This window comes from Schistocerca nitens, chromosome 8 (genome assembly GCF_023898315.1).
Source record: "Schistocerca nitens isolate TAMUIC-IGC-003100 chromosome 8, iqSchNite1.1, whole genome shotgun sequence".
Lineage (NCBI taxonomy): Eukaryota > Metazoa > Arthropoda > Insecta > Orthoptera > Acrididae > Schistocerca > Schistocerca nitens.
This window is the reverse complement of record NC_064621.1, coordinates 420,638,249-420,659,733: the sequence shown is the minus strand read 5'-3', so window position 1 is coordinate 420,659,733 and position 21,485 is coordinate 420,638,249. Positions and strand designations below refer to the sequence as shown.

Genomic DNA, 21,485 nt, shown 5'->3' with positions numbered 1-21,485 from the left:
GGAGTGGACTACTGGAACGATTAGTAATTAGATTTAGCCACAATCAGCAAAAGTACCATTTACGTAGCTAAAATAATTTCTTGTGCCGAAGCAGCGAGGTCAGTAACAAATGATGATGGTTCAAATGGCTCTGAGCACTATGGGACTCAACTTCTGAGGTCATGAGTCCCCTAGAACTTAGAACTAGTTAAAACTAACTAACCTAAGGACATCACACACATCCATGCCCGAGGCAGGATTCGAACCTGCGACCGTAGCGGTCTCGCAACAAATGATGACCACGCTACGTCATGTACAATGAATAATAAACCACTGGAAAGATAGACAGTAATCATACAGTAATTTAAAGTAGCGTAATTCAGATTTCAAGTAGATTGTACGTCGAATACAATAATTCTTGTTTAAATCTATTTAATCCTCACACAAAAGACATGTAATGTGAGGTACCAAAAAGATAAAGGCACAAATGAGCTTACTTTGACCACAACACTGATTAAATAATATGTATATGTAATACGTACAAATGTAAATAAGTAATTTTGCGTTGGCAGAACGACAGTCCACTGGAAGGGGCAGGGCAGTGCTTATAAATTTGAAGGACTGTGCAGTGTTCTTGTGCATCTTGGGCGGGGGGGGGGGGAGGGGGGGGGGAGGGCGGCGGAGCGGGCATTTTTGGAGCGAGTGGCTTTCGGCAGTAGGTATCGTGGTCAAACATGCTCTTGTTGTCAGCGAATTTCAGAGCTGTATGAGAATAATAGACCTTGTTCCTGGGCCTATGGACTTGAAACTTCTCATAGGATACGAATCGTCATTGGTACAGTTATATTGTTTTAGTCGGTTCAGTGAGCTTTGACTTTGTTTGCAGTGTTTCTGTAACTGGGATGTGTCTAACATAGCAATAAACACAAATTTAACCGTAATACTTCAGACATGGTTTCTCAACTAAACCTCAGTGGAGCAACCGGACACAGCAAATCACGGTAGATTTCTGGTGCGAAGTATGTACAGTTTCCCCCTAGATCACAACAAAGAGCCAAAGAATCATGCGGGGCTGCACTTTTCTGGAAAATACCTGAGGAGAGTAATAGAAACAGGTTTTTATCTCGCTGGAGCATCGTGAACAGTATTAGCAGACTAAAAATCGAAAACCGTCGCAGGATGTTGGTGGATGAAAGTGTGATTTTAGCTCTATTTTTGTGTTCCAAAGTTTTAAACTGTTAGTTCCAGTTTCATTTCACACCAAATTTTAGCTATGACGATGAAAATCTTCTTGTTGAAGACCTCTATGTAATGAAAACCAACTTCTCTTTTAGCCACTACATACTCGTTGAAGTTATATAAAGAAAATAGTTTCTGGTTGGTATATTAGAAACGGAGATCAGGCATAGATATAACTGTACTGAATTATTTTCTGTGGGACATATGAAGAAGCTGTCTCTCAACAGTGTCCCAAAATGATGAATGAGCAGAATAACAGAATGTCGGGAGCTTGTTATGCAGTGCAAGCTGCGAAAGTACTTCGGTATACAAAGGAAATGTGAATGGGACATGGTAGTATTCACACAATGGCAGAGAAAATTTTGCTCCCTGAAATAAGACCAACATTTTTACCACAATTTATACGTAAGAAGGCTGTTAACACTTTTAAAATCACAACTATATTTTTAGTATTGGAAGAAAAGTAAATATTTGCACAAACTGCTAAAATTTTCTTTTTTATTGTGCTATTACAAGATTTAGTCTTGAAGTCATGAACTGAAAGACCATGGGCACACTACTAGTTGTATATCAATGGCCCCTGGTGCAATTTGTTTGCATCAGAAAGTTTCAATTTATAACCACACGACACACCTCATGCTCTATGATGTTATCATCAGGACGTCACAAGCCACACCCCTCTTTCAATGACATCAGCAAAGGTGGTAGATGGTGTAATATTTAAAAATGTGCGAGATGGCATTTGTGGGAAGTCTAAAAATCGAAGCTGACACTGGTGGGAAATTTACAAAGCAGTTATTGTGCTGGCAGGAAATTTAATAATGCAAGATGGCGAAAATTTAAGAAAAACTAAAAATATTCAAGGTGGTGGACCAAGTTTAGTTGTGATTTAAGAGACCTGCCCTTCCTGTCCCCTATTTTTCAATCGGAGCCTAGTACTTCACAGACCACTAAAATGAAACAACCGAATACACCCATAATTATCTGAACGTTATGAGGGATATTTTACTCTTTCCTTTTTTTTTTTTTTGGCATCTTGTCCAGAAGTGTTTATTCAAAAATGTAACTTGCGGTATTTGCTAAAAGTACTTTTGCATCAATAGAATGTTAATACCTAAGCAATGGATCACAATAATGTTTGACTGGCTTTTAAACTGAGTAGTTAAAAGTCATATCTTGCGTCATGAGTAAAAAATCGTATATTTTCGTATTGAAAGATAAAATTAATACCCTAGGATAGAGTCATTACAATATTTAGCTGACTTTGAAAGCATAGCAATCCTTACCTCTTAACAAGATATCTAACAATAAGGCATATGCACGAATCGAAACATATTATATTTGTATAATCTTTGTAAAAGAATAGAGAAAAAAGTAACTTACGAATAAGATACAGGTCAAATCATTAGCTCTTGCCTGTAAAATAGCGCCGTATTATCCAGGACAGTAATTCAATTCACACTGTGTCTGCTATATGCATTCCTTACACAGCTACTACCACATCAAAGTTGCTACCGTAAGGGATGCGTTACGTACGCTCACGGCTACACAGCCTAATCGTGTCATTTTGACGTCTTTTCCGACTGAGACTTGAGTGAATGTAACGCATCACGCTGCCGTAACGCTACAAGCTCCACTTTCAGTACTTTCTTCACTTTTTTTATTAGTCATCTGACTGGTTTATTACAGGCCGTCACGAATTCTTCTCCTGCACCAATCTCTTCATCTCAAAGTAACATTTGAGCCCTGCGTCCTCAATTTTAGTCGGATATTTTTCAACTCTGTCTTTCCCTACAGTTTTTAACCTCTGCAGGTCCGTCTAGTGCCATGGAATTTATCATCTTTTTCCATCGTCTTGTCAATGATCTCGGTATGTTTCTCTCCTCATCGATTGTGGGGAGATCTTCCACATTCTTCTGTACTGCCATAGCTCAAACGCTTCAGTTCTCTCCTTTACTTCTTTTCCCACATTCCATTATTCACTTCCATACTATACTGTGTTGTAGACGCTAATCTCGGGAAGTTTTTCCTTACGTTAAGGCCGATGTTTGCAATTTCTGCCCGCAAATGCTCTCTTCGAATGGGCTAGTCTGCTTTCTATGAGCCTCTTGCTTCGTCGTTAATGCGTTGTTTTGTTTTCAAGGTAGCAAAATGTCTTCAGTTTCTTCACTCCGTGGCCACCAGTTTTCATGTTAAGTTCATGGCTAATCTAATTTCTGCTATTCCCGCTTTGTTTGTTTCGATAAGCTGAATGCGACTGTTATCGCTGGATTTAGCGAAGAATTAAACTGCTGGACGTGGTGCAAGAGGATTTCCGTTTCTGTGTGAACAGCAATCACGTAAACATCTGATACGATAAGTTACATTGAGCACTCAACACGTAGGCTAATAGGAAGAACTTTACGTGATATAACTAAGGCGTATATAAATGACAGACATGTTATAAAAGAAGTTGTAACGTGAGCTTCTGGCTACAAGAGTAAGCAGACAGCGCGGACAGAGAAGGAAATATGCGCAGTGCGGTGCTTCTGCTGGTCGGCGCCCTCTGCGTGGGACTCTCGGACTCGGCACCTCGACCACAGCTTCAGCAGGTACTCCGACGGTCTCTTTACTACTCACCTCTCCACCGTTACTTGAGGTACATACTGACACTTCCATGACTGCACCTGTGGCGAGAATGTTGTGACGTGTGTATTCGCGACCATTTAGGTGAATGTCATTTGAACGTCCTATTTGTTCGTTCGATACTATAACAACCGTTTTGAAACAGTTCTATACCTAACATTGTTCTACAACAGTTGCAATGAATTCTAATCCTGTATTACTACTTCTTCTGGTTGTTGTCCCATTTCATGAGTTGCTGTATAAGCTAAATTTCTAAACCGCTTACGCAGCAGAATTACAAATCATGATTGTTGCCATTTAATGGTGTTTTTAAAACTATTCTAACCTGCTTGTTCTCTCACTATTGTTTACTTAAGGCTGTTTCACAAAATTTGATTAAGCTGATTCGATTGATCTGGCCTCAATGGATGTAATGAACCGCCAGTAATTACCACAAATGTCGCACTCATTAGCACATAAAGTGGCCGCAACTCAACTCAACTTTCTAACTAAAATTAATTGAAAGTGCCAGACCCTTTTATAGACTACACTTAGAATGCTTCAAATCCGAATAAATAGGAAGATACTTATGAAACTGTTTTGTCGCCAGCCTCCCTCTTACTTCTATCGGATAACGTCAAAGCAACACTCTCACATACTCACATGTACTCACATGTACTCTTACAAGATAATGGATAGAAATATATACATACATGTACATGTCGGAGGGTGTACTGAGATGATGATTACTAAAAACAAAAAACAGCTATGTGAAGAAGTATATAAATTGTGTTTTATGCAGTGTTATGCTAAATGTAAGTGAATAGAAGGGCGCTACTGATGTGTATCGTCCGTTCGGTATGACACAATAGTGACCATTGAAAATGTTGGTTGCGCATGAATATGGGAAGCGTAAGAAGAGTTAGGTTATGGTTGTATAAAATGACACTTAATACACTCAATGACGAACGCACTTTTTAATGAAACCTACGATTAAGATTACTGGTAAGTGGAAACTATTTTTTTGGCTATTTCTGTAATGTGTTACGCTAAAGCCTATCTTTAACCACTTTGTCTAGACGAAATTATGTTGGCATCTTTTCTACTGTACATATTTAATCTATTCAGATGATAATTACCGTCCGTACCTACGTTAGTTTATGTACAAACTCTAATGATACACATTTCCTGTTACACTGTACGTATTCAAATTCCAACTGAAAGAGATTTCTGTAACGTTAATGGAATGGCATTCAATGAAATTCTGTTAATTATCTCACTTAAGGGCTGCTAACACTGTTCCCCTGGCTTTCTCACGCTTACTTAATAGTATGTGAAAATTCTGCTTCCACACTCGCAAAACAATGATGGACGCTGTGTACTGGTAATTGAAATATTTAAATGTCTCACTTTGCATCAGGCAACAGTGATGGATACACACTGATTCTGTGACGACGCGGCCTATATGACGCTCGCTGACCCAAGGTCTGGAAGTAGCGCTTTTGAAAAGTAATAAAAACGTCCTCCGTCCCGGGTTCGAACGTCCCCTTTGCTTCAATTTTGAATAAAAATCATTATCAATGGCGACCGAAGACATTTGACGTAAGAAGTCGCCCTCGTTCTGTCAACGGCCTTTTCAAAGAGAGCAGAGCAACCGACAGAGCTGAGACCAGTCTCTTGGGGTGGGAAACTGGCCCCAAAAAGGTCGAAGAATCAGTAACGATCAACATTCTGAGGATGCAGAAGGCAATGGGACAACTACATTAAAGACAAATAATGTGTATCCACAGGACATGTCACACGTTATTATGAAACTGGCATGATGATCTCTCCATTGGCAAAAGATTCAGGTCTAACCTCCATTTGGTTTTCCGGGAGCGACTGCCAAGGGGGAGCTGAACATGGGAAAAATATCGAAGAAATGAATGTGTAACGCTCCAAGAGTTGGACGTGGAATGTCAGAAGCCTGAAGTCTTTAGGGACGCTAGATAATCTGAAAAGGGAAATGTTAATTCTCAATCTAGACGTCGAATGATCAGTGAATTGGAATGGAAACAAGACAATGATTTCTCGTCTGGCATAACGGGACTAGGATTCGTTGAATAGGAAGGTGTGGCAGAGAGTGAGTTATTGTGAACAATTCAGTGGTAGGATTGTTGTTATCGGAATCAACAGCAGACCAACACCGACAATGATAGTTCAGGTATGCATGCCGACGTCGAAAGCTGAAGATGAAGAGATAGTGAAAGTATATGAGGATACTGAAAAAATAGTGCAGTACATAAAGGGAGATGAAAATCTAATAGTCAATGGGGATTGGTATGCGGTTGTAGGGCAAGGATTAGATGAAAGTGTTACGGTATAATATGGACTTGGTAGTAGGAGTGAGAGAGGAGAAAGACTAATTTAATTCTGTAATAAGTTTGAACTAGTAACAGCGAATACTCTTATCTAGAATCACCAAACGAGGAGGTACAGTAGGAAAAGGCAGGGAGGTACGGAAAGATTTCAGTTAGAATACGTCATGGTCAGATAGAGGTTCCGAAATTAGATATTGGATTGTGAGACGTGCCCAGAAGCAGATACAGACGCAGTTCAGAATTTAGTAATTATGAAGACCAGGCTGAAGTTTAAGAGACTAGTCAAGAAGCATCAGTGCGCAAATAAGTGGGATACGAAATTGCTAAGGAATGAAGGGATATGCTTGAAGTTCTTTGAGGCTATCGATATTGCAATAATGAATGGGTCAGTAGGCAGTGAAGTTGAGGAGGAATTGATAACTCTGAAAAGGCCCACCACACAAACTGGGAATAAAAACGTAGGTATAGTACTAGGAAGCTAACAGCGAGGAAACCATGGGTAACAGAAGAAATACTTCAGATGATAGACGAAAGAAGAAGCTACAAGAAAATGTCCAGGGACATTCAGGAATACAGAAACACAAGTAACTTAGAGACGAAATAAATAGGAAGTGAAGGGAAGATAAGGTGAAATGGCTGCATGAAAAACCTGAAGAAATCTAAAAACAAATGATTGACGGATGGAGTGGCTCAGCATATAGAAAGGTCAAATCAGCGTTCGGTGAGATTAAAAACAAGGGCGGTAAAGAGACTAATGGAAATTCCACTGTTAAATGCAAAGGAAAGAGCGCATAGGTAGAAAGAATACATTGAAAGGCTCCATGAGGTGGAAGACCTTACTGATGACTGACAGAACCATCAAGGGTCGATAAGGAAGCGATAGGGGATGCCATATTAGAATCAGAATTTAAAAGTGAAGACATAAGATCACACACAATGGATGGCTCAAATTCCGTCGGAATTTAAAAAATCATTGGGGGGAGGGGGGGGGGGGAGTGGCAACAAAACGAATACTCAAGTTGGACAGTAGAATGTATTAGATTGACGATGTACCATCATACTTTCTGAGAAATACCACCCACACAATTCCAAAGACAGGAAGAGCTGACAAGAGCGAGAATAATCACACAATCAATTCATGCATCCGGGTTGCTGACCGGAATAATATACAGAAGAATGGAAAAGAAGTAAAGTGAGGGTCTATTTCATGCGATCAATTTGGCTTTAGGAAAGATAAAAGCATCAGAGAGGCAGTTCTGAGGTTGTGGTTGTTTACTGAAGCAAGACTGAAAAGAATAAAGACACGATCATATGATGTGTCGACCTGGAAAAAGCGTTAGGCATCATGAATGGTGGAAGAAGTTTTGAGAAAAGTGGGTGGTAAGCTATGGGGAAAGACAAGTAATAGACAACACGCCTGCAAAACCAAGAATGAAATGCTCAGATTAAAAAGGCTGTAAGACAGAGTGTAGTCTCAATCTGTGCGTCGAAGAAGCAGTGGCGGAAATAAAAAAAAAAGATTCAATAGTTGAATTAAAAGTCAAGGTGATAGGATATCAATAATAAGATTCGCTTATGAAAACGCTATCCTCAGTGAAAGAGAAAAACAGCTACAGGATCTGTTGAATGAGTACTTAATCTGGTTTGAGAATAAACAGAAGACACAGCAAAATAATTAGCAGAAATGAGAACAGCAAGAAACTGGAGACTGTGAAGTCGATGAAGTTAAGGAATTTTGCTACTTATCCAGCAAAAGAACCCATGACAGACGGAGCAAGATGGACGTAAAGAAAGCGTAGCACTAGCAAAAAGGGCATTCCTAGCCACGAGAAGTCTACTAATATCAAACATGGGCCTTAATTTGATTAAGAAATTTCTGAGAAAGTTGGTTTGGAGCACAACATTGTATGGTAGTGAAACATGGACAGTGTCAAAACCAGAACACAAGAGAATCGGAGCATTTGAGATGCAATGCTACAGAAGAATGTTGAAAATAAGGAGAACTGATAAGGTAAGGGATGAGGAGGTTCTCCGTAGAATGTCGGTGATGCAAGGTTTAAAACACTGACAAGAAGAACGGACACGACGATAGGACGTCTATTAATGAATCAGGAAAAAGCTAACATGGTTCTAGAGGGAGCTGTAGAGGGTAAACTGTACAGGAAGACAGAGATTGTAATACACCCAGCAAATACTGATTTAGGACGTAGGATGCAAGTGCTACCCAGACATGAAAAGATTAGCACAGGGGAGGAATTGGTGGCGGATCGCATCAAACTTGTCAGAAGATGGACGACTCAGAAAAGACCGATGAGATGATGGGAGTCGCCATTTCATCTATCGGCAAATTAACTGACAGAAATACGGTTAAATTCCCGCAAGACCTCCAGTGCTTCGGCTCGTGGCCTAACATATTATAAAATTTTGAAAATGGTTTCAGAGTAGGAGACAGAACCGGATTATGTTGGGGTGAGATATATGAAAGCGATTTCATATTACTTTTATTAATTTCACTTTAAAATGATGCTATCTTTGGCCCTAACACTGTTAGAAGCTCATTTTTAACTAGTTTTCAGTTCTACACAAGCAACACCAGAAGTAAGTCTTCAGTTGTAATACAGTCCAACAGACGAGTAAAATGCACAGCCAGAAGTCCTATGAACCTAGGAAGCAACTAAACATACAGTTTGACGAAATAACACGGTATTTGCGTTCTCTGGTTCTAGATTGTTCTGTTCATTGTCTGCTTACTGTTCCCAATGTCTACTGCATCGGACTTTGACCATAATCGTCTTCGTTGCAGTTCTTGTTTTATTGAAAGCTCTTCAGGTCTTATGAAATCCGCTTCTGCGGAATACATCTTCTTATAGAAATAGTGGAAAGCTACTGCAGTAATAATGGAGCAATCATGTTCTAGAAAGTTCGGAAGTCTTCTACATCCACATCTACATGATTACTCTGCAATTCACATTTAAGTACTTGGCAGAGGGTTCATCGAGCCACAATCACACTATCTCTCTACCATTCCACTCCCGAAAAGCGCGCGGGAAAAACGAACACCTAAACCTTTCTGTTCGATCTCTGATTTCTCTTATTTTATTTTGATGATCATTCCTACCTATGTAGGTTGGGCTCAACAAAATATTTTTGCATTCGGAAGAGAAAGTGGCTCACTGAAATTTCGTAAATAGATCTCGCCGCGACGAGAAACGTCTTTGCTTTAATGACTTCCATCCCAACTCGCGTATCACACCTGCCACACTCTCTCCCCTATTACGTGATAATACAAAACGAGCTGCCCTTTTTTTGCACCCTTTCGATGTCCTCCGTCAGCCCACCTGGTAAGGATCCCACACCGCGCAGCAATATTCTGACAGAGGACGAACGAGTGTAGTGCAGGCTGTCTCTTTAGTGGACTTGTTGCATCTTCTAAGTGTCCAGCCAATGAAACGTAACCTTTGGCTCGTCTTCCCCACAATATTTTCTATGTGGTCTTTCCAACTGAAGTTGTTCGTAATTTTAACACCCAGGTACATAGTTGAATTGACAGCCTTGAGAATTGTACTATTTATCGAGTAATCTAATTCCAACGGATTTCTTTTGGAACTTATGTGGATCACCTCATACTTTTCGTTATTTAGCGTCAACTGCCACCTGCCACACCATACAGCAATCTTTTATAAATCGCTTTGCAACTGATACTGGTCTTCGGATGACCTTACTAGACGGTAAATTACTGCATCATCTGCTCTTCACGTTCTTACTGCAGTTTCTGTCTCCGTACAATCTCTGTGTGATCTTGTTAACCCCTTTCACATTCCATAGCTACTAAAACTTTTCTGCCTTCCACAAAGTAATTAATTTTCTACTAACTCCAAACTCGTGCCTCCTGTCCAAACATATCAGAGTCCCTCCGTAGACTGACTTCTTTCACTCACTCTTTTCCTTCCACAAATTTTTACAGAGATAATATTTCTTACCGGTCCAAAGCTTCAAAATACATAGCAGACATATGTAAATGGCAGCGAAAAAATAGTATCACAAATTCATATTACATAATTCTTTAGTTCTACACGGCAGTAACATACAAATTTTAAAAATAGAGTATTTAAAACACAAGTAAGATACAAATTTGCATTACATTCCTCCTAATTATCATATTGCAAAGAGGCTGTTGTGCGGTTCACAAAATATGGTGAAAATAAGCCCTTGATATTGATGACAATGGGAGAATTCTTGCAGAACTGGCACAATGTCAGTGAGATAATGACATACAAGAAAGCTTCCACTAAAGATGCAGTTCTTCTAACTTCCTTAACTTTCATCACCTGATATTGATTAAAAGCACAGTTTTCTGGTTTTGCACGGTGACAGATTGGCAGTTTAGTAATTTCCTTAAAAATTCAATGTGGTGAGCCGGGACAGTAATCTTTTAGATTATTTGAAGCCATTCCTGGCATATTAAATATGACTGATGTTGTTCAGCGTTGCTAGATGTTAAAAAAATTTAGAAACATAATCAAGATCCATAAAAATCAGAAGACTGATTGCAATTTTAGGCCTTCCATAGCTGTACATTGTCCCCGGTGTATAGTTGAGGACAATGTGGATCTCGGACAACAAGAATCTTATGAAAATGTGTTCTAACTGAGCAAACTTTATTAACTTATTTACGACAGATTAACACACAAATGTTTCGAAAAGGACATTCGAAGAAATACAGGACAATTTTCATGTGAATCATAAGATATTTAATATCTAAAGGAGCTGCCAAATGTAATTAGTACAACTTCGTAAGCAGAAGACTTACACTGTCCAGTCACATTAATATGAACATGTGTCAAAAGTCCGAAGGTATACAGCGCCGACCACTGCGTGACGCGCAGGAAGAGAGTCTCTATGGTTCTTGATAGGATTTGGAACCATGCTGACTCTAGTGCCATTGTCAACTGCGCTAGGTTGGTGTACAGGCCGATCGAGGTGGTCCCAGAGGTTCTCGATTGGTTTAAATGCTTGGAGTATGGGGGCCAGAGGATTACGATAAACTCATCCTGCTCCTATTCGAAACACAGGTACACTACGAGGTTTGTGATACGTTGCATTGTCCCGCTGGTAGATGCCACCTGAAACGCCGGCTAAACCCGCTGGGCAGAACGGCTGATTAGGATCGTGGAAAGGGCAAAATAACGTGGCGGTCAGTTTCACTCCCAAATCGTAATTTATTGCAGTTTTGCAGTTTAATTACACATTTACAACCCAAGCGACACATAGCCGAACTTTTACAACTACGATTTTCAAACTCCAATTTCTTCACGGCTGAAGGCCTCCAAACAAGAAATCTTAAAAATCAACGAGGTAAATTTCAAGTAACTGAAGACATGCAATAAAAATTACAAATATAATAATTAAAATATATATCACAGATAGGCTGAAAACCTCAAGGCAAAAGTAGACAGACAAACATAAATCAGTTGCAATACAAACGGCTGAAGGCCCACATTAAGATTTTCAAGATTTTAAAATAAATTACCATAACCTTTGAAAGGCAGAATGCCGCAATGTTTTTGCTTAAAGGATAATTTTGAGAATAAGGTTTTAAGCGGCTGAATGCCCAAAATTGTTTTTCCAAAATTAAAAATACCATAAACCTTTAAGGGCAGAAGGCCGCAATATTTAAGTTTGAAAGATAATTTTAAGAATAAGTTTCGAAGCTGCTGAAGGCCCACAATTAATTTTCCAAAATTTTAAAAAGATATAACCATAATCCTTAAGTTTTAAGTAGCTGAAATCGCACTAAAAGGGAAGACAACGCAACGGCAATAACCTTTCAGCAGATATTCACTTTCCGGAATTCAAACTTACTTATACGTGGCTGAAAGCCTTTGACTTGCATAAAACACAGTAAAACCAAGAATTTTTTAAATCATTGGCTATGATAGATTATAAACAGATAATTAAACATCGGTGAGAAAGACAGTAAAGACAACGGCACTCAGAAGCTTCCATGGGGTCGGTCTGCCCTCGTTCACTTAGGTGAAACAGGTAGTGAGCGTAACTACACTTAATCCGTCGGAAGCCAAGGGACAGCCACGGACCGACCTACACAACGACTTGCTTGCCACCAATCCGTACATGAGAACTCAAACACAAAATGTTATGGACATAATTATCCAGAATCAAATATGTATATGTATTAAGCTGTCAAAACTACACACCGTGTTGGACAGCGACAACAGGTGAGGAAACGACACTGCCTGAAATTACGTTAGTAACCAGGGCAGGTAACCGGAACACTAACGGCCACAAGACAGAAAATTCCGCTGGTGAATTTGAATTGTAGTCAACCAATATAGTTAATTCCACACCATGGATGCAAAATTTCAGCAATACAAACATTCGGTGTCGCTCACAGGAAAACCTCCCAAACAGCGAACCACCGAAACGAACCACACAACATGAATGGACGTGGCTTGGGTACTTAAAACACCACACAACTTTGACGTCCTGGGTCGGTGAGTCACGAAGTTCATAGCGGTTGCACAGGTCCACACACGCTGCAACATTGCATAGGAACCGCCAGCGAACCCAGATGACTGCACCGCGCAGAGATATCCTCCCTGGTCCTCACCAATCTATCGACTCCTCTCACAATACCGACAACATCTAAAAAAGTCGTCAATGGAAATAACCCCAACTACACACACGACCTGACAAACACTGCACGAAGACCTGCACGATACCCAACAGTAACTAAGCATGCACGAAGACAAATCGGGAGTCGCCGCACACACACAGCCGACTCATGAACGATCAGCGAGCAAAAACGCGTCGTCCGGTAGGACGACCGAACGACGATCCGCCAAGACCGTGGCCCGGCTCAAGTAATGAGTGGCGGCAATGGTCGGGCGAGCCATGTCGACGCAGACCTCACTGCTGCTCCAACCCGACTGCTCTAGTGTCGCATAGCAACTCCCCGACTGGCAGGTCCGGACTGCGCTCCAGACGCGTTCCAACTGACTGGCAGCCCGAAATCGAGACCCGAACTGGCTTACGACAGACAACGACTGGGAAGTAATAGCAGTCGAGCAAAAATACTTCGAGAGGGGATATATCGATACGCGCTGCTAGCGCTGGTCACGGTCAGGCAAAGCAGCAACTCAGTGACAGTAGTAATTAAAATTAACGTAGTGAGGTTGAAGTACGTTAAACACAGGATGTAAAATACATGAAGGCGGGAGCACGAGCCACAGACGGCTCACAATCCTGCCGAGGAAACACAATCTGCAGGTAAGGATGGACATCTTGCCCAGTGGTAGATCCATATTTGTGTTGATCTGTTGTGCCTTGCAGACTGAAGAGGTCACGAAGAGAGTGCCACGACAACTTTCCTCAGACCATAGTCCTCCCTCTACCGGCCTGGACTATTCTGATGATTGTTGCAGTGTGTTTGCTTTTATCAGTTTCACATTGTACACCCCAACAGCCATCTATCCGATGAAGCACAAAACGTGATTTATCTGAAATGCCATCTTTTGCCAATCAGTGGACCTCCATTTGCGGTACTGGCGAGCAAACTGCAGCTTTCGTGGCCAAAGAACAGCAGTCAGTATGGGTGCATGAACCAAGTACCTGCTACTGCGGTCTATAGCCAGCAACGGTCTCTGAACAATCGTTGGGGAACACTATTGACAGCCACCTGGCTCATCTTTACGGTCAGTTAGTCAACAGCTGTACGCCTTTTCGCCCATACACATGTCCTCAGCCCTTGTTACCCTTGTCATCTACAATCCAATTTGCACCACAGTAGCCTCAGCGCCGGTTTTGGATAGCGCCATTTTGCCATGCATAGTGTACTTCAATCACAGCGACACCCTAGCAGTTTATACACACTTAGTCCTTTCGGAAATGCTTCCACACCTGGCCCGAAAGCCAATGATCATACAGCTTTGGACTTCAATCAAATCACTCTGTTTCCAAATTACGACAAAGAGGGCGTTGATCTCTGTGTTCCCTCTTGCAGAGGAACAAAACTGGGCTATGCTTACTCCTAAATACAGCGATTTGCTGCGTGTCATACTCTCCAACACTGCGTTCCAGATCTCTACTAGCGGCTGAGACTTTTCCAGAGAGCTGTGCCGACCCTGGTGGAATCAGTGCGTCTGCCGAAGAGCTCGACAACTAAAGTAAAAAAACAGTCCCCACGATTGATCGATTCAAGTACGGAGAACTAACTGTCTATTTCATGCGGTCAAGTGCACATTATCAGATTTGTTATGTGGATTATGTGCTATGATCCGGCGACACAATTCGACGCAAACTACAAGCTGTGAGAGATCGTTAGACTGTGCTTGCAACTGCGCAGCACAGTTGGGTTTCGTCGGCCAGATAAGACTAGATATCGAACCTCTTATGGTCATCTTTGAACATTCATAGTGAGCGGGAATATTCACCGCAGCCTTGAACTGATATTTTCTGCTGAGAGTGCGATATGACGTACCACTAGGCTAAGGACGATTATAACAAAGAACAGCCAAATGATGTTCCTGTGGAGTAACGTAGAAAACGTCAGAGACAAGCTACACGTCCTGTTCACAGCAGATGCGGGACGTGCAATGGGACATTATAGACATCTACTATTGCTTCTCTTAGCCAGTGAATTACGTGTGCTTTTGAAGCAGTGAGTACTCGCTGTCTATAGAGGCAGCAGTATCCGAGAGAAAATCTCGACCACTTTTCATTGTGATGCTGTTCTATTCTCCTACAATTTTTCTCTCTTGCTATTGTACATAAGGTTATTGGTAATGTTTATTCTTAATATCAAAACATATGGGTTTCTTCCCTTAAACGTAAAGGCTTTGGTTAAATCACTGAATAGAGGCATTGATGATCTTTTGTTATATTGTGTATAAAATACTACTTCATTAGTGCTACACAGTGTCAAATCTGTGACCTCTATGGGTGCCAAATGGCATGGTGCGGAGTGCAGCGTTGAGTATCTGTCGAGCCAGAGATGCTACTAACAAGTAAACTCAAGCAAGGTGTTCACTTCGAGTTTCATTGGCTTTGAAAATGTTGCTGTGTAGAAGCATATAAGAGACACATTTTTTCATACCTGCCCACACGGCTGTTACGGAGGTTAAACATCCCCTGGAAAAAAAATCAGTTTAGTATTTCTGACTGATTACCGTTGAAACGGTAACTGAAATAAAGAGTACTTCAAATAAAAGTTCTATGATTTTCAATGTATTGTACAATGGTTCACCCATATTTGTCGAAAGAGTAATATTTTCAAATTAGCCTCCGATTAAACATTTTTGGCCCAAACACTTCTATGTTTCCTAATTATTGTACACATTTACAATACTATTACGACAATAATGTAAAAACAATTTCAAATACAACATAATTAAATCTGAAAAGTTACGATTCAAAAACAAAAAAATACACGGAATTTAAAAATAAAACACAAATACAAGACTTTTATATTTCATAAAGTTATAAGGAAATTGTATATGGAGTAATGTATATAGAACATATATTTACCTGGGAAAGACTTATTAAACAACGCAACATTACAATTGGCAAAGAAGCGAACACTGCATACAGTGACACAGAGATATTTCTAGCATGCGTCTTTGGAATAGCACTTCATCGTGTGTGATTGAATTTGGTGTTAGTTGTGGTATACGTATTGCTATTAGTCGAATGTGTAAGTGAAAATCAACATTGTATGGAGGACGGGACTTCGGAAAAAAGTGACTTTTTCGACAAATATGGATGCACCATTTTATCGTACATTGAAAACCATAGTACTTTTATTTGAATTTTTTTATATATATGTTACCCTGCGAACGGTATTCATTCAGAAATATTAAACTTAATTTATTTCACGGGGTTGTGTGATACCCTTAACGGCATCATGGCTACGCAAAAAAATATGTCTCTTATTTTTCTCTGCACTATAACATATTCAAAGTCGATCAGATCGAAGTGTATCCCTTAGATAAATTAATTGTAAGGCATTGTTAACAGAATACACGTATGTTTTCACGGATACACAGTTTTCTTCTTTCACGGGTGGCAGCACTTGAGCTAGCACAAGGGTGATAGCCATATTGCAATACGCTGATGCCTGTACACCCAGTAGTCTCGACCAAGGTGACGAATCTGCACTCGCAGCGGCCAGCTACGTCACAGGAGGTGCTTACTGGACGCACTACGGGCGTTGTCCGCATGTCCCGGTGGCCAGCAGAATGGCTGGAAGTTTACTGGATCACTCTAGTTGTCAACGTAGATGGTGCCCCAGAAGGCACCCAACAGCTCTGCACAGGGTGACTAACTGAGAAGCTACGTCACGATTTCTCAGAGAGACAACTACCACTGTCTGCTCGTAGATGCAAGTCGGGGTCCAGAAGCTACTGTGCCCCCTTCAGACGATGGAATTTCACCAGGTATCATCAGCTGCGCTTCCAGGTGCTTTGGTGGTAGGTAACACCAAAGTCTCCTCGTCAGATATGGGGCAGCAGCCCATGGCTGCCAAGTCCTTCGGACTGTGCTCACTGTTGCATAATAGATCGAATTCTAGACACACTGCAGATGGAGTGACAGAGGCCCGCTGTAAACAGAGTTGTGCTATGGAAGCGATGCCAATGACGTTACAATGTGGCAAGAATGACCTAATGATCCGGCTGGGGTGGCCGAGCGGTTCTAGGCGCTACAGTTTGGAACCGCGCGACCGCTACGGTCGCAGGTTCGAATCCTGCCTCGGGCATGGATGTGTGTGATGTCCTTAGTTTAGTTAGGTTTAAGTAGTTCTAAGTTCTACGGGACTGACGACCTCAGAAGTTAAGTCCCATAGTGCTAAGAGCTATTTGAACCATTTTTGAATGACCTAATGAGATCTAGTTTTTTGAACCTGTAAACAGTTTGCACCATGCTGCGGTTTAACAACTCTTCCCTTCAGGCTTTCAGTTTAGCTATTTCTGCAGCCTCTGTGTGCTGTAAAGTCACTCTTGCGTTCGATTTACGTGTTAGTGTTTCACTGTGTGTGACGCTATGATCCCTTTTGCAAGTAGTCAATCTCCTGCATTGGCACCTTGGTCATCGACCTCAGATGTTGTGTGTCAGTATGCCTATGCCACGTGCAATATCGGCTGTTCTTTCTTGTTGGCATTTCAACCTACGTGTAGTGTACTAGTAATTTTTGAGAACATTTCTCGTGGAGAAAAATAGCAGTCTGGTTAAAATTAAAAACAGCCTTGTTCGCAACTGCTCAGCAGTTGACGTTCGCTTATTCAAAACACCTGTTACGTTCGCCGCCACCCCCCACCATCATGTTATAAATTGTATGAAGATGGTCACATTCAGATTGAAACCGGTAACCCTTGCAAATAATAATTTATTGCTCTCAAGACTGTTTTTAATCCATTTATAAAGTACTGTGCACTAACCTGCCTTGGTTTCAACTCTGGTGCCGGCGCTGGTCAAGGAAAACTTAAAGAAATTTTCACATCCGACTGGAGTATCACTCTGGGGCGCAACACTCCCCCGTCCTTTACAAAATTCGCTTCGAATTTTTTCTCGCAATTTTTGTGGAACAATTTAATTATACATGTTTCACATTATTTATGCCTTTTACCCTTAAATAATTTGGAAGCTTCTTTTCTGATCAATACTGTCAAAAGCTTTCTCTAAATCTAGGAATACTATAAAAGTAAATTTGCTTTTATTCAGTATATCTTCGTATCTCCAAATACAAGACGGATTAGTTAGTACTGATTTACGTGTTGCTACGTTTCTCCGGAACCCAAACGTTTCCTCCCCGACGCTGCCTTCTACTAATTTTTCCATTCTTCTCTAAATACTTCATGTCAGTATTTTGCAACAACGAGTTATTAACATATACATCTATTAACACTTTCCTTCTTTTGAACAGGAATTATTACATTCTTCTTGGGGTCTCAGGGTGCTTCTCTTGTTTCATTTATCTTGCACCCTAGGTGGAATATTTTGTTTTGGATGAATTTCCCATGGTAGTAAAAAATTTTGAGGTACTGTCGCCTACGCTGGAGACCTTTCCGTCAGTTGCATTCAGTATCTCGTGTGTTATCCAAAGGTTACTATTAGGTCTCGTACTTCACTGTATGTGATCTTCTGTTGATTTCACTATTTCATCTCTCAAGGCCACCCATTTGTCTTTTGTTGTGCACGTTTCCCCTGTTAAACTGCGTTGTTACGTTATTATTCCTTTGAAATTATGGCAAACATGTGGTTCTTTCTGGTTATCCAGATCACATTTCCTTAATTTCCTATTTCTTCAGTTTTAGCCTTTAGTTGGTGACTAGTAAATTATGAACAGAGTCCACAGCTACCCCTATAACTTTTTGTAGCTTTAAATCTTGTTTACCAATCTCTGACCAACAACTAATGTTATCTGTCCGAGACATTGGCGTGTCCCCTGGTCTCATTGTCGTATACAAACTTCTTTCATGACTACCAAACTATCAGCAATTATTAAATTGCGTTCTTTGAAATATTCTACCAGGCGGTTTCCCCTTTCATCCTCTTCCCTCAATTCATATTCTCCTCCCATTTTGTCTTCTCATACTTCACCTATCATAGAATTCCATTCCCTGTCTCATCACTTTTAACTCATCACAGATTCTTTCAGTATCTTCATGGACTGCGGAGCTAGCAGGCAAACGAACTAGTTCACCAACTTCTATATTACCTACTACAATGCGTTCACTACATTGTTTACAGTCGCTTACTCGCATTGTTATTTTCTTACTATTAGGACTATTTCTGGGTTACTTCTTTTTGTACAATACTTTACATTTTGCAGTATCCGATAAAGGTAGACACGCCCTGGAACTCCGCGTTAGCTGCTAAGAATTCGTAAAACTCCCTTTTCATTATGTGTTGAAAACTATTCCCTAGTCCCAGACTCAGTTTAATCTACTACATTCACATATACCTACGTTACTAAAACGTTTACCCGGAAACGGGAACCAGGAACCCGGAATCAGTTGCAGCATAGGGACAACTAAAGTTCTATTTTCAATATTTCACGTAGTTTAAAACACTGTCATAATCTAGTTTTTAAGAGATATAATTTTATAATAAAAGTATAACACAATAAGAAAGGTAATACAGTTGGAAAATGTGTGTTGGTCTTGTATCAGAGTAATCGACAGAGCGCAAATACGTGGACTCTGTTCATCTAATACTTGAGAATGAGAGAACGTAGCGCTTACTAAAAAAGATTATACGTAGCTACAAAAAATTACACGTAATTTCAAATCTTTACGAAATTTGTTTCGCTGACGCACAGCACAAAATGATGACAGGAGAAAAATTTCATCGCTTACAACATTTTCGCTGTTCATGCACTCCAACAACAGGCATGACCTTTTAATTTATTACTTCCTTACTGCTAAATCTTTTCGCAACACAGTTTGCAGACAGTATCCACAAACACTGTTCAATGTAACTGCTAAATTATATCACTATAAGATGCATACTCGCATTCGGGAGGACGACGGTTCAATCCCGTCTCCGGCCATCCTGATTTAGGTTTTCCGTGATTTCCCTAAATCGTTTCAGGCAAATGCCGGGTTGGTTCCTTTGAAAGGGCACGGCCGATTTCCTTCCCCATCCTTCCCTAACCCGAGCTTGCGCTCCGTCTCTAATGACCTCGCTGTCGACGGGACGTTAAACACCACTAACCTAACCTATAAGATGCATAGCTCAGGAAATATGCTGTCGTAAACATTCAGATGTGCGAAAAGCTAGTTTTTTCTTAAAATATGCGCGCAGTAACTGTTCATCATCAGGCCTGACGTTTTATTTCTTGTTTGGTACTAACTCTACTCGTAACACATTTGCGTGCAGGTGTAATACAACATTGAATGAACTTGAAAAATTCTATCATTCTATGAAACATAGCTCAGGAGATATAACATCATACACAATCTGACGTGTGTAAAACTGGTTTTTTCTTGAAATGGAGCACAAATTACGCAGTTTATACTCATCCGGTATTTCATAATAAGAGCACTTAGCGTCTTACAACATACATTAAGTATCATTTCAAAACTGCATTCCTGAAGTACTTAGACGTCTAAAGCTGTTTTATGCATGGAGTTAGATTCTTTAAAAACTCGGAGGTTTATTCGTCAGTCCTAACTCTGTGACATTCTTACTGGCATGCTGAGTGTCGTCTTGCTTCAAGTACACACCGCGCTCCACTCATAACGAGCACAAAACGATATACCGGTAAGATTTTGCTCAAGGTGTCATGTTTCTTTATTTCTAGTAAAAGAAGAAGAAAAGGCAGGTTTTAGAAGATCTGGTCCATTGCAGAGCTCCGTTTTTTCCAGCCAAATCCCAAAGTGGGTCAAATGGGTTCCCAATTGCAAGTGTTTGGGACAGGTTTACCATTTCTGACTTATGCTTTACAACAAAGGAAAATCTCTCGATAATCTTGATCGGAAATGGCTGACTGGATATGTTTTCATTTCACTTCTAGTATGATACGTAGATGTTTCATTGGCACTATGTGTAGTTGTGTACTTTGCAACAGAATCAGGTCGACAACTTGCTGAAAATGGTTTCTTTTTCTTTGTCCACATTGTTTGAGATCTCGTCAAGTTATGGCGCTGGGTTCTTTTCAGTCTCTTCCCAATGAACTGATTCACAAACAGAATCTGCACTTGGAAAAACGGAGGAGATTTCTCATCCCAACATTTTCCTTATAACCGAGTGAAACCTTGGTAGAAACATTATCGGCACGCCTAACGTGTTCCCCTTTACATATGGCTGTGCAAGTTAATATGCAGATCTTAACCGTCACGTCAGTATCTTTAGTTACACTTACACACTTATGTTGTTGTACACACTGTTCACCGTGTCCCAGAGTTCGCCGTAAGTTACTCTGTTTCAGGGGGACGACGTGTTTGTCACTGTGGAGACGGGTGGCCTCAGGGGCGTTGTGTCGACGTCGCTCAACGGCACGCTCTACAACAAGTTCGTCGGCATCCCCTTCGCCACCCCGCCGCTCGGTAACCTCGCTTCAGGGTGAGTACCTCCGCGAAACCTAGCGCTCTCTCTCTCTCTCTCTCTCTCATCTTACAGGAAACTCTGTGGAGTGCAACACCACTACTAACAAACAACCAGTACCTTAATTGGACTCAAACACTGCTATTGCTGCAGACACAAGAAAACACTTTAGTTTCATACAAGAGTTATAAGGCGTTTAACAGTTGCGATTCAAGTTGAAACGGACATAAGTAAGTACATGAA

The 21,485-nt window shown here is 40.7% G+C and overlaps 1 protein-coding gene across 1 annotated transcript in view; it reads left to right on the top strand.

The window, feature by feature from the left end:
- Window positions 1-3,728: 3,728 nt before the first annotated feature.
- The window catches only part of LOC126199592 (venom carboxylesterase-6-like), a 76,684-nt gene continuing 58,927 nt past the window's right edge, over window positions 3,729-21,485 (top strand). The window contains exons 1-2 of the mRNA XM_049936518.1: window positions 3,729-3,809; window positions 21,127-21,260. Coding sequence (XP_049792475.1) covers window positions 3,729-3,809; window positions 21,127-21,260 — 215 coding nt within the window. The remainder of the gene's footprint in view (window positions 3,810-21,126; window positions 21,261-21,485) is intronic.